This window comes from Berghia stephanieae, chromosome 1 (assembly GCF_034508935.2).
Source record: "Berghia stephanieae isolate SIO BIC M18660-M18661 chromosome 1, UCSD_Bste_1.3, whole genome shotgun sequence".
NCBI classification, from domain to species: Eukaryota; Metazoa; Mollusca; class Gastropoda; order Nudibranchia; family Aeolidiidae; genus Berghia; species Berghia stephanieae.
The window spans coordinates 13,197,338-13,210,837 of NC_088360.1; the positions used below are offsets into that span (position 1 = coordinate 13,197,338).

General features: G+C 32.1%; 1 protein-coding gene across 2 annotated transcripts in view; it reads right to left on the minus strand.

Annotated features, from left to right (window-relative positions):
- Positions 1–6,558: 6,558 nt before the first annotated feature.
- Positions 6,559–13,500, minus strand: part of LOC144968312 (eIF-2-alpha kinase GCN2-like) — a 59,475-nt gene continuing 52,533 nt past the window's right edge. For both annotated transcript variants that reach the window (XM_078906560.1, XM_078906553.1), the window contains exons 37-42: positions 13,089–13,162; positions 11,818–11,980; positions 11,094–11,204; positions 9,952–10,001; positions 9,341–9,409; positions 6,559–7,833 (exon numbers count right to left, since the gene is read on the minus strand). In XM_078906560.1, the coding sequence (XP_078762686.1) occupies positions 7,803–7,833; positions 9,341–9,409; positions 9,952–10,001; positions 11,094–11,204; positions 11,818–11,980; positions 13,089–13,162 (498 nt within the window). In that variant the 3' untranslated portion in view covers positions 6,559–7,802. The remainder of the gene's footprint in view (positions 7,834–9,340; positions 9,410–9,951; positions 10,002–11,093; positions 11,205–11,817; positions 11,981–13,088; positions 13,163–13,500) is intronic.

The following is a 13,500-nucleotide window of genomic DNA, read 5'->3' on the forward strand; positions in this document are numbered from 1 at the left end:
TACACTGTTGTATCTCAACATTCATTTACCATCGTAGCCAACCATTAACCATTCCTGGCGCGTGACATTCAGATTAGAACGAATGACAAAGTAATACGAATAACCAGAGAGGTGACGGTTGTGCGAGACTAATAATAATAATAATAATAATAATAATAATAATAATAATAATAATAATAATTATTATTATTGTTGTTGTTCATGATGATGCTGTTGAGAATTACTCATACAAATTAACATAAAAAAATTTATAGAGCGCTACCGAGACGATTGGGCGCTTGCATTTATTAAGTTGTGTATATCTTTATATCTATATCTTGATTCATTCCTAGATTATTTAATTATATTTAATATGTTAATTATAAATGTTAACATTTTTTTGGTATTGTTTTTAATGGGCATTTATATGAAGCATTTGTAGAGTTTATGGACAAAGAAAGTACGCCCAACGCGTAGATATAGATATACAACATGTATATATATATATATATATATATATATATATATATATATATATATATATATATATATATATATATATATATATATATATATATATATGTTTTTTGTTTTTAAGGATTTTACGGCGCTTGCAACACATTTAGGTTATATCAGCGCCAGTAAAAAGGAAGAAAATGGGTAGTAAAAAGTTCTAGAATTACAATTAAAGCACCCAAGAAAAAGTAAGACAAAGGGGAACTAGGAAGAAATAGGGATCAGATGTAGATTCCAAGAGCATACCACCAATGTACTTAGTTTGAGATCACCTATAAAGTCTCATCCGGACACAAGCACATAATCCAACGAAGAGGAATACACTCAAATGCTTACACTATACCTTAAAAATAACATATAATCATACATAACAGAGAGATGATTTACAAGGAAAAAAAATATCATCTCCCAAAACAATAACTATGCATTTGACTGTTTCCCTCCCAGCCAGGACCCCAATCAGGGCCAGGACAAAACCAAGTAACCTCATTCCAAGACAAAGACAGAAAGCATGTTGGAAAACAGATATAAGGGTATAGAAGACACAGTATGTACCTCCCTGCCCGCTATGGGAGGTCAGGATCCCCACCTAGAGAGAGAGAGAGAGAGAGAGAGAGATCATATGAATGTAGGAACTTACTGGCTGGGCATGTAAAACATGCTTTAAGTAAAAGTAAAACTTGCTTCTCACCTCAAACGATCATTACAAACAACTACCGTACCTTCTACTGCTGAGTGGAACACATCGGTGATTAATGGTACACAACCTAAATAATGTATATAACACACACAAAAAAAAAGGATAACGCATTATTTCCCATGATTTTCTTCAGCACTTGCAACAATTCGAAGAAACCTGTACTACTGATCGTTTCAGAGACATTACCCCCCCCCCCCCCCCTCCCCAAAAACCAACAAAAACAAAAACAAAAATAAAAAAAACCCAAAAAGGTTAGGCCCTTGTCTCCTTTCAAAGAGGGAATATATCTGGAAAACAAAAAAACAAAAAACAAAAACAAAATAAAAATCCCGAAAATCCCACACAATGCCAACAAAAACAACCGCCCCCATCTCCCTAATAAAATGAATAAAAATCACCCAAAACCGCATCATTGTGCTGTGACCGTGCATTATTTTTTTTTTGTCAGCATGACGGCATTGGCTGCGACTAGACTGCTACAGGAAGAAGAACATCATAGGTTGAGCAGGGCACTTCCTCGATCTGAGAGTGCCCCTTGACATATTATTGGATCGTGATTTCCTCATCAAAAGTCATAAAAAAAACTTTTTTTTTCTTCACAGAAAATGCATTATTATGATGGTTCATTTACTATCATCAAAAAAAAATAAAATAACAAAAAATAAAAACAACAAATCAGCAACACAACACAAAACCATAAACATCTAATTTTACTTTTATTTTTAAACAATAGCCTTTTAAAAATAACAAAAATTTTACACAGTATAGCATAAACAATGTTGTAAATCTAAATGCAATCATCGAAAAAAAACCCCCAAAAACAAATCATAACAGAACAAAAATTAAAAAAAACAAAACAAAACAACAATATCGAGGAACAAAGAGGAATGGAAAAGAACAAAGAAAGTCGGCTCACTAATTGGAGACACCGAGGATGTACAAAGAAGAAAACAGCTATCAAACGCCGCACTCAGTAAACTCACCAATGTATGGATTAGAGGTGACAAAATAAAGAGAAAAACCAAACTGAAACTGTACCATGCTCTTGTAAAACCGGTACTTCTGTATAACTGCGGCACTTGGGCGTTGACAAAATCCGAAGAAGAACATCTGGATGCCTTCCATCGCACACAGCTAAGAAGGGTACTGGACATCAAATACCCCAAAAAGATCTCAAATGAATCACTCTATAAGATCACAAAAGAAAGACCAATCTCCCTTGACATTTTACAACAACGATGGCAACTTTTCGGTCACATACTACGCAGGGACAAAAACATACCAGCAAACCAAGCCATGTCGGGATACTTCCAAAAACACGGGAACCTTTTCAGAGGAAGACCGATCACAACACTCCCCGTGATCCTAAACAAAAACCTCACAACACTTGGACAAAGCATTAGTCTCATAACGGCAGGGGACCTTGAAAATCTGAGAACCCTAGCAGAGGACCGGCAATATTGGAGACACCTCACACAGGAAATACTGGAAACAGCCAAGGCGACCCAATCTTTCGGTCGAGACGCGAAAGGCATCTAAGTCAAGTCAAGTCAAACAACAATTTAAAAAAACCCCTAAAAACCAAACCAAACAAACAAACAAAACAAGAAAACCAAAAAATAACAAACAAATTACAAATTACAAAGTATATGTCTTTCTTTTTCTAGTTTCTGTAACCTAATGAAAGATAACTTCGATTTTATAAATAGATCAGTTAAATAACGTAAACATTGGTTTTACCCACTAATATTGTGATTAAACTTTTAGGATATGACTTTTATAAAATATCAAAAACAGTGCCATGTCATTGGCAATTCAAATATACTAAAAAACTAAACTTTAATTCATAACGTTAGACCCTGCAATACATTATGCTACCTATATATCGTATAAAAAATTGTGTCATAACTACATAAATCTAAATTAAGTACAATATATGTTCTAAAAACAATATGTCATTCAATTATGTGTATGTATGTGTTTTATACGTGGGGTTGCTTGCGCACACATGTGCATGTATGTGTGTGTGTGTGTGTTTATGTGTATGAGTTGTTTGTTTTTAAGGGTTTTACGGCGCTTGCAACACATTTAGGTTATATCAGCGCCAGTAAATAGGAAGAAAATGGGATAGTAAAAAGTTCTAGAATTACAATTAAAGCATCCAATAAAAAGTAAGACAAAGGGGAACTGAGAACAAATAGGGATCAGATGTAGATTCCAAGAGCATACCATCAATGTACTTAGTTTGAGATCACCTGTAAGTCTCATCCAGACACAAGCACGGCCCCCACTAAGAGGAATACACTCAAATGCTTACATTATAAATTATAACAAATATAATAATACATAACAGAGAGATGATTTACAAGGAAAAAAATATCATCTCCCAAAACAATAACTATGCATTTGACTGTTTCCCTCCAAGCCAGGACCCCAACCAGAGCTGGGACAAAACCAAGCAATCTCATTCCAAGACAAAGACAGAATGCAAGTTGGAAAACAGATATAGGGGGATAGAAGACACAATAAGTACCTCCCTGCCCACTATGTGTATGAGTGGTGACACTATAAGAAAGGCATTTTCATTAACAACAATGTAAAGCTCATTGAGCATTATATAATATTTTAAATGTGCTATACAAATGTCACCTATTATCAGTATTATTAGGCTAACCTTATGTGTACTATGACAACCAATAGACAGGAGCGTGCGGCTATGTGGTCTCGTGGTATGACACTCGCTTTCAGACTGGAAGGTCCTCAGTTTGAGCCTTGCTTGACGCATAGTTGAGTCCTTGGAAAAGGCTCTTTACTCACATTCCCTCACCGTACTCAGGTGTACACTGATTACCTGGCCGTCAACAGTGTTGTCTCTGTCAGAAAAAACAGGCATCATGTATCGTCCTAAATGTTAAATGTTGCTGATGGCCAGGGATCCCTTGTGAAACGCTTTGAGCACGTTTAGTGGATATTGCGCGATATAAAAACAGCTCAATTAAAAATAGAATTTGCGTAATTACTATAAATATAACAGATAATAGTTTTGGAATTGGAAAGGGGAGAGTACGATTCAGTTTGGTGTTTTTAATTCCAACACCAAAAATTTCTTTTAGATTGGGTTTGACATTTTATTGAAAATCATCAATTTTTTAACAATTTAGTAAACAAACAATAAAAGCACAATTTTACTAATGTTCACTACTCTACTGGAAAGACAAGGTGTAATTTTCATGGTCTGCTTGATAAGAGAAATTGACCTGTTTGGCTTAGGGAGACCACGATTTTTATTTTTATAAATTAAAAGGTCTGTTTTTTTTTTTTACAGGAAGACCACAATTTTGGCCCCCCGACCCCCCCCCCCCCCCCCCCCCCAAAGTTTTTCCAATCACAGAGACTACAAAATTTCTTTATGTTGCTACGATATTTCTTAATAGGCGTTGGAATAATATCATGACATAATAATAATAACAACAATACTAATACTACTACTACTACTAATAATAATAATAATAGTAATAATAATAATAATAATAATAATAATAATAATAATAATAATAATAATAATAAAAATAATAATAATAATAATACAATTTATCAGCCATACAACATAAAAATAACTTTTTTTCCCTAACATTTTCTCTCCAATTTACTTCTTGGCGTTGTTTTTTTTTTTTTAATTAAAAAAAAATTATTTTTTTTTAATTTTTTTTTTTTGGAGAGGGTGTGTGGGACTTTTAAAAATCTCGCTTGTTTTTGTTTTCTAGTTTTAGTTTTTTCCCTTCTTGAACGTTTTGTCATAGTAACTAACACACAAAAACATGACACCCTCCATTTATAAAAATTGTTTTGGCTCTGATTATCTCCTCCGGTTTTTAACCACCCCCCCCCCCCTTCGTAATTCATGTTTTTGTTTTTAAGGGTTTTACGGCACTTGCAACACATTAAGGTCATATCAGCGCCAGTAAAAAGAAGAAAATGGGATAGTAAAAAGTTCTAGAATTACAATTAAAGCACCCAAGAAAAGGTAAGACAAAGGGGAATTGGTTCAAATAAGAAACAGACGTAGATTCCAAGAGCACACTATCAAAGTACTTAGTTTGAGATCACTAAAAGGTCCCCACTAAGAGGAACACTCAAATGTTTTACAAATCGTATATAATATAAAGAAAACATAATACAATGCATAACAGAGAGATGATTTACAAGGAAAAAAATATCATCTCCCAAAACTAACTATACATTTAACTGTTTCCCTCTCAACTAGAGTATCCGGCCAGGGCCAAGACAAAACCAAGTAATCTCATTCCAAGACAAAGACAGAGAGTGAGTTGGAAGACAGATATAAGGGGATAGAAGACACAGTAAGTGCCTCCCTCCCACTATACGAGGCCAGGAACCCCACCCAGCGTAATAATTAAATTTAAAGGTGAATCTATTAATATGTGATGAGAAGTATCTATGTGGCTTAATCTAGCTCTTTCATAAGACACCTGAATTTTAAATATTTCAACTTGGGATTACTATTTACCTGCCGACACAATCCACAAACAGTTATTTACAGGAATTTTCATTCAATCCTTTCATTATTCAGATTCAGATCAATCTCTATTTCACTCACAATGAAAATAGAGTTAATGGAAAAATAAAAGGGAATAACATTATTGGAAAAAAGAGCGGGTTGTTCTTTTCAGAGGGGATGGGGGTGGGGATTGTTAGAACATCTAAAAAAAATATTTAAAAAAAAGAGGGGAGAAGGAATATTACAATTTGCAACATGATTTACTCCGATAGAAGAAGGCGTGTATAACATTTTTTCTTTTAAATTTGCACATTGGGATTTGAACACTATAGTCATATGTAGAACCTCACCTTACCAGATGACCATATGAACGTTGACGCATTTTTATTTATTTATACACAGTTGCAAATATCAACTAATTTTATTGCGACATCGCAAAAAAATGAAAATAGTTTAGAATACATTATTGGAAAGACGTTTTGGGGAGGTTTGGGGGCCAAAATCGAAGTCAATCTATCCCAAAAAAGCCATGAGAGCTTGTCGATCAAAATCGTGGTCTGTTTGGTCAGTTTGGCTAAAGTTAAAGTTAAAAAAGAGTCCAAGATTGTGGTCTCCCTAGACAAATAGGCTGATTTTGGCTAGGAGACCACAATCGTGGTCTCCATAGATATCTCTGTAGTCTTTTGATGTATTCCAGTGCATCCTCTGGATAACGACACCCCCGAATAACGACAACCCCTGGATAGCGACATTGAACTTTGGTCTCAATTTTTTTTCTCTATATGTCATTAGTACAATAATAATATCGTAAGATGTGGATCTACCAATTTTAAGTGCTTGTAAATTTTGGTGTAATTGAATAAAAATTTCGGTATTCAAAACTCATCAGCAGTATGGTATGGATTTAATTAAAATCAAAACTAGATGTGTGCATCTATGTTCTTGTGCAGTATTATCATATTGGTACTTGATTTTTAAAATTTATACATACTTAGTTTTGTTAAATGGCGTTTGAGCACTGTTTACAATCAAAACAATGACATTACACATTGGAGAGTGAAAGTGTAACTGGTATACTCTTTGTAAATAGGAGAAATACACATATACTAACATTGTTGGGACATGTCTTCTCTCGGACACTAGTCCGCACATCGCACTGTTATGTATTTATGGGTTTCACCAGACCCCCTTTTCCGCCATCTTGAAAAACCCGGAATAATGACATAATTTTCTAGTCCCAGGCAATGTCGTTATCTAGGGATTGCACTGTATTAATGTTTGCTTTCTTTCCTCCAAGGGTTTTAAAAAATTGTTTTAAAGGTTTTACAGTGTTTTACCGAAAGTGCCATTTGGTTTATGAAAACAGAATGACCGGAGAACTATACGCTCACAAATTTTATTATCAACACAAAAGAGTGTTGGGAGTACAAATAGGGAAAGGTGGTAGTTTTTCCTATTTGAAGTCATACGACAAATAGTCACTTCGTTATTATTATTATTATATTACCATTATTATTATTATCATCATCATCATTATTATTCATTCACAGAAATAATGTCATAAATTTCACCATTTGTATTCAGGAAGAAGTACAATGGTGACATGATGACAGAAAATACAATAAATAATTTAGTGGAGACAGACAATTTTTTATAAATTTTCTTCTCACAAAATAAACAGAATCACATACTATCAACATTAGTAGTAACAAAGAATGAATTGTAAATAGTAAATATTATCATGATCTTATTATATTAAAAAAAGAAGAATAAAAACACAAAAACTGACATTTGTTCCCTTCCAAAAAGTGGTCCACACTAGAGCCATAAGAATCAATGTATAACAAATTGACATAATCTCACATGTAAAGGGAGCATTCAAAAGTATTCCGATGAATATTCAAGAGACAGATTAGGAAATTTTCATTGAATAAAAAATTGATATCAATATGAATTTTTGACCGCACTTTATTAGGCTTGTACGATAATAATGTATGTTTTACCCGGGTCTATTCAAAAATAGAAACACTTCATAGAAATGTAACTTAATTTATATATAATATCCAATAAGTAGAAGTCGCAAGATTGTCATATGCTGTACAAGATAATGTAATTGCACCTGAAAAATAATAATAAAAACAAACAAAATGTCATAGATTGCAAGCATTCACTAATATTTGATAAATAGCATCGAAGAATTCTCTTCTGAAAACTTTTTAACTTCCCTAAAAAGATTCAAATAAAAAATGTAAACACGGGCTGTGCATTTTCAACAATCACTATCATAACTCTCATGATGTTGCACTCATTTCCACCAGTGAAATTATAGAGAAGAGGTTTAGTCACTCCAGGTACTTGCAGTCTATCAATATGATTATCGGTGCTTACACTGCCATTCTTAGACATCTGCAAACGAATGAGAACACTCACCTATGTTGAGTGAAGTATTATGGTGTGTTAAAATATTTGAAGAGATCTCAAGAAGGCTAAATGATTGAGTGAAGATTACTACAGAGTGTGTTGTCAAATATTTGAAGTAATCTCACCTATGTTTGAGTGAATATTATGGTTGTTTCAAATTTGAAAGACGTACATCAACTATGTTGAGTGAAGTATTACGTGTGATTCTAAAAATTTGAAGAGATCTCACCTATGTTGAGTGAAGTATTATGGTGTGTTCAAATATTTGAAGAGATCTCACCTATGTTGAGTGAAGTATTATGGTGTGTTGAAATATTTGAAGAGATCTCACCTATGTTGAGTGAAGTATTATGGTGTGTTCAAATATTTGAAGAGATCTCACCTATGTTGAATGAAGTATTATGGTGTGTTCAAATATTTGAAGAGATCTCACCTATGTTGAGTGAAGTATTATGGTGTGTTCAAATATTTGAAGAGATCTCACCTATGTTGAGTGAAGTATTATGGTGTGTTCAAATATTTGAAGAGATCTCACCTATGTTGAGTGAAGTATTATGGTGTGTTCAAATATTTGAAGAGATCTCACCTATGTTGAGTGAAATATTATGGTGTGTTCAAATATTTGAAGAGATCTCACCTATGTTGAGTGAAGTATTATGGTGTGTTCAAATATTTGAAGAGATCTCACCTATGTTGAGTGAAGTATTATGGTGTGTTCAAATATTGAAGAGATCTCACCTATGTTGAGTGAAGTATTATGGTGTGTTAAAATATTTGAAGAGATCTGAAAGCAAGGGCTAGAAAAATATGAGTGAAACAAGTTTGCACTAACAAGTTTGCACTTATTGTAACTTACTTATCTTGTCACCAGTCTTAAGTGTTTGATATATGAATATATGCATATGTATTATTACATTAATGGCATACAGCACCGTAACATCATAACTGAAATATGTTAAGATAATAACATTGATCTTAAAAAAAATTCTTAAGGGTATATCATAATCCAACATTCCAGTAAAAAAATAATTAATTCATAGTATAAAAACATTAAAAATAGGGGCCTGAATAGCGACCTATAATGAAATAGACAATTGTAGGCAAATACAAATTTCAAAATTAGAGGTAAATAATTTAATTTGTGAACATAACATAATTTAAATTGCAATTTAATTCTAAACGTCTGATGTTCAAAGGTTACTCACTTTCTTTTAAATCGAAGGGTATGAATCACATCAAATACACCTGTTAAATATTTGCGATGTTTCATGGACCTATAATTAAAAATTAAAAAAGTGACATAATAAAGACAAAAAACCTATAGGAGGGAAGGGGGATGGTTTACAGTGTATAAAATGGAAACAACTTTACATGAAATAACTCTTTGTTTTATTGCTGATAGACCCTTTGTCTAATCTAGGGAAAAATACTTTGTAAAAGACAAGTGAAAGTAGAAAGCAATTGTTTATGAATGTTTCATGTTACGGAAAAAATAACTTTGTAAAGAATAAAAAAGCCCGTGAATTGAATGGCATATCAATAATCTAAAAAAAAAAAAAAATAATAAAGAGAAGGCAATCTGAATATCATTTAGGTTATCTAAATGATGGACATGACCATTGTCACCAGTATCCTGTATCCATGCGACCAAGATAAATACTTTCCAAAAAATGCACAAAGGACATTTTAAACAGATTAATAAAATTGAATGAGAGAAAGTTTATTGTTTGCACACAATTTACAGATTCGACTAAATATAATTTTTAACTTAAAAAAATTTCACACCATGAACAGATTCATAATTTGAATGACTAACCTTTCGATTATAACATTTTGACTTTCTTCAAAACATTGTTCATCTCCAAACTAGAGAATAAAGAAGAAAAACAAAAATTTTAAAAAATTAATAACATAAATATTCATCATAATATACATAATTCTTATTGTGCTTGAAACTTACCATGCACAAGACACAATCATATCTCGTGTAATAAAATGTATTTAATCATTATCATCCCTTTTAAGTCTTCAGTGTCTCACGTGAAGCAGTAGGGTTTGGATTCACAACACAACCTAATTATGGTCCACAAGTTCAAGCAGGTGTCAATTTACTTCGGCAGAATGCCCGTAGGAAAAGTATTTTACACAAACTGTAAACCTAGCAGTGACTGGCTATCTAGGCCGTTTAGAACTGATGGAAGGTATATATTATCAAAAATGTCAAAAAACAATTGTTACTGTTTGTTTAACGCTAATGAACCTTGATAAACTTCTGCTCCAAAGGACTACCTCTTTAGGTCTTCTAAAATCTAATGAAATGTTCAGTGATTGGTTTAACAATGCAAACACATTAAAACAGCTACGATTTTCTATCAAAATCACTCTCATTAAATGTGCTCTAAGTAAAGAGTATTCTTGAGTGACTCAAATGACTGTCCAAGACTATCCATGACATATCATATGATTAATTTCTGTCGATGACAAAGAGATGGGATCCTGACCACTTGCTATTCTTTATCATGCTACCCCTCCTCAATGATAATATGTGAGAGAAATGTGTGCTTATCTCACCTTTGTGTTGTTATATATAATCTTAGCTTCACATTTGCTAAATGTCAAAGTACATCTTGAAATTAAAATTATTATGTATTTTTCATTTATGATCAATACCACATTCGAAAGCAGGGTAACAATAACAATCTTCTGTAAACTTTTCTCCCAGGTTTATTTTACCCTCCCTTACAAACACAGTAATTTCTCAGAAACCAAAGAAGATAGAAATCTCAAATGAAATTTAAAAAATAAATAAATTATAGAACGTCAATAAGCACAATCTCAATTTTAGTTTCCGGTGCACAGTTCTTCCACATTGCCACACACACAGAGTTGTACAACAATATTTCACTGTATGCTTGTCTATACAAAATTCAGTAAAACCTTTGGCAACCAATGACTAACCTCCAAATAAGCCTGGATTGTCTTGATCAATGAGATGGGAATATCAAGGGCAAGAACTTCCACATTTTTCTCAGGCAACCACGGAAATGATGCAGTTACTTTGCCTGCAATCTAGTATAAAAATCACAACGTTAAAAAAAAATCATAATCAAACATTTAACTCAAGTTAGCACACTAGATTATTTGGGGATCCAAAAAGTTCAGTTGGTAGAGCTCTCACTTCACACACAAAGAGATAACGATCGATTCCCGCTGAAAGTGAGAATTTTTTCTGACACTCCTGTTCACCCAGCAATGATTGTGTAGGGGTCTGTTGGATCTGATGGAAAGTACTTTCCATTAGACTAACACAATCAAAAGGGTAGCAAGCAATCGTTATTATCAGTTTAACTCGAAGGAATCAGGATTAGCTTCAGCCCAGGAATTAATGGCTCTAAAAGAATAATATTTTATTATTTTAGACATGATACTTTCACGTAAATCTAAGTTTTGCAAACATAGTTGATATACTCAAACAAAGATTTATTGAGTACAAGAAAAAGAAAATTTTTATCATTGTAGCCTTATACTGACTAACGAGTGAATCAATATTTCAGTTGGAAAAGAGAATCTTATGGAATGCATTGAGAGCACAAATAAGCTTAATGTTAAATATCTGAATTAGTTATTGATGAATCTCAAAATGGGGGAGGTTCTAAAGTGTGAACTGTAATTTTATCATTACCATGGCCTCATGCCTCCTTTTAGGTATTGGTTGATTTCGACTGCCTTTCTCTTGGAAATGAAATTGAATGGAGAAATTAAATATGCAGCTATTGCTGGTGTTTGAATTCAGGTTTGTCACTATTTCATTGTGGTTACTGCTACTGAATGCCTCTTGTGTTCCCCTGAAAAACATTAAATGAAAATAAAACATTGAATTCACAATTCACTTCAGGATTTGTGGATGGGCATTTTTTTGTATTTAATAGACATAATAATAATAAAAATAATAATAACAACAACAACAACAACAACAACAACAACAACAACAACAACAACAACAACAACAACAACAACAATAATAATAATAATAATAATAATAATAATAATAATAATAATAATAATAATAATAATAATAACAACAACAATATCAATAATAATAACTAAAACAACAACAATAATAATAATGATAATAATAATAATAATAATAATAATAATAATAATAATAATAATAATAATAATAATAATAACAACAACAACAATAAAAAATAATAATAATAATAATAATAATAATAATAATAATAATAATAATAAAGATAATAATAACAATAATAGCACTAACACCAACAACAACAACAATAGCAATATATATATATATATATATATATATATATATATATATACATATATATATATAACATAGTAGTAAATTTCACAATAAAGCTCATTTTACTTACACTTGATACTGATTTGCTAAGAAAAAAAAATATTTAAAATAACTATAAATCTTATAACTGAGATATCCAAGAACATAATTTATGGAAGTGATAACAAAAGTGACAGGACAATTTGTTTTGAGATACAAATGACTCAATCTGAAGTTGAGATGGTCTTTAAGTGGAGAGGTTTGGACATCATGACATAATAAACAAGATCGTACCCTTTGGTTGGTCAATAATCTGTTTGTCGAAATATTAAACAAATATGCGACCAACTGTCTCAAAACAGTATGAAATTAATGTAAAGTAAAAATCTCTAGAATTACAAAATTTAGTTTTTTTTTAGTTCACGAAAGGACATTTCTCTTTTTAATAAAGCACATCAATTTCACTCAAATTGCATACTTAAGACTAAAATTAAGTTTCAGCATCGTTTGTACTCAACCTTATACAGTATTCAGACGATGGGTCTAATTTGAATTGCAAATGCTGAATAAAAAATTATGAATTTTAGGAATTGAGATATTGTAACCTAAGCGTTTGATGACATAAAAAAAAAGTAAAGTGTTTCTACCTTAGCAAATGATCCACGAGTTCACCAGTTGGGACAATGTTGTCGATAATTCTCTCTTGTTCAAGACATAAAACCTTTAGTAAGTATTTGAAAATAAAAATAGTAAGACAGATAACTACAAATATCAAGGCCTCTGTTTCTACACATATCAACAACATGACTTCATAGGATCTTCACTACAAATTTTTCAAACCACCACTTTCAAAGGAAAAAAAATATCCTACTTTAACAAATTCAGTGTGATGTGAAATCACGAATGATTATCAAAAAAAAAATAAAATAAAAAAAAGATAGTATGAAAGCTTTGCAAGTGCATTTTAACCCTCTCGTGTTCAGATTCTTTTTGGAGGAGTAGATAATGAGTTCCCTATATGGCCATGTCAATCATGTAGACATCCTTTGATGATATAAG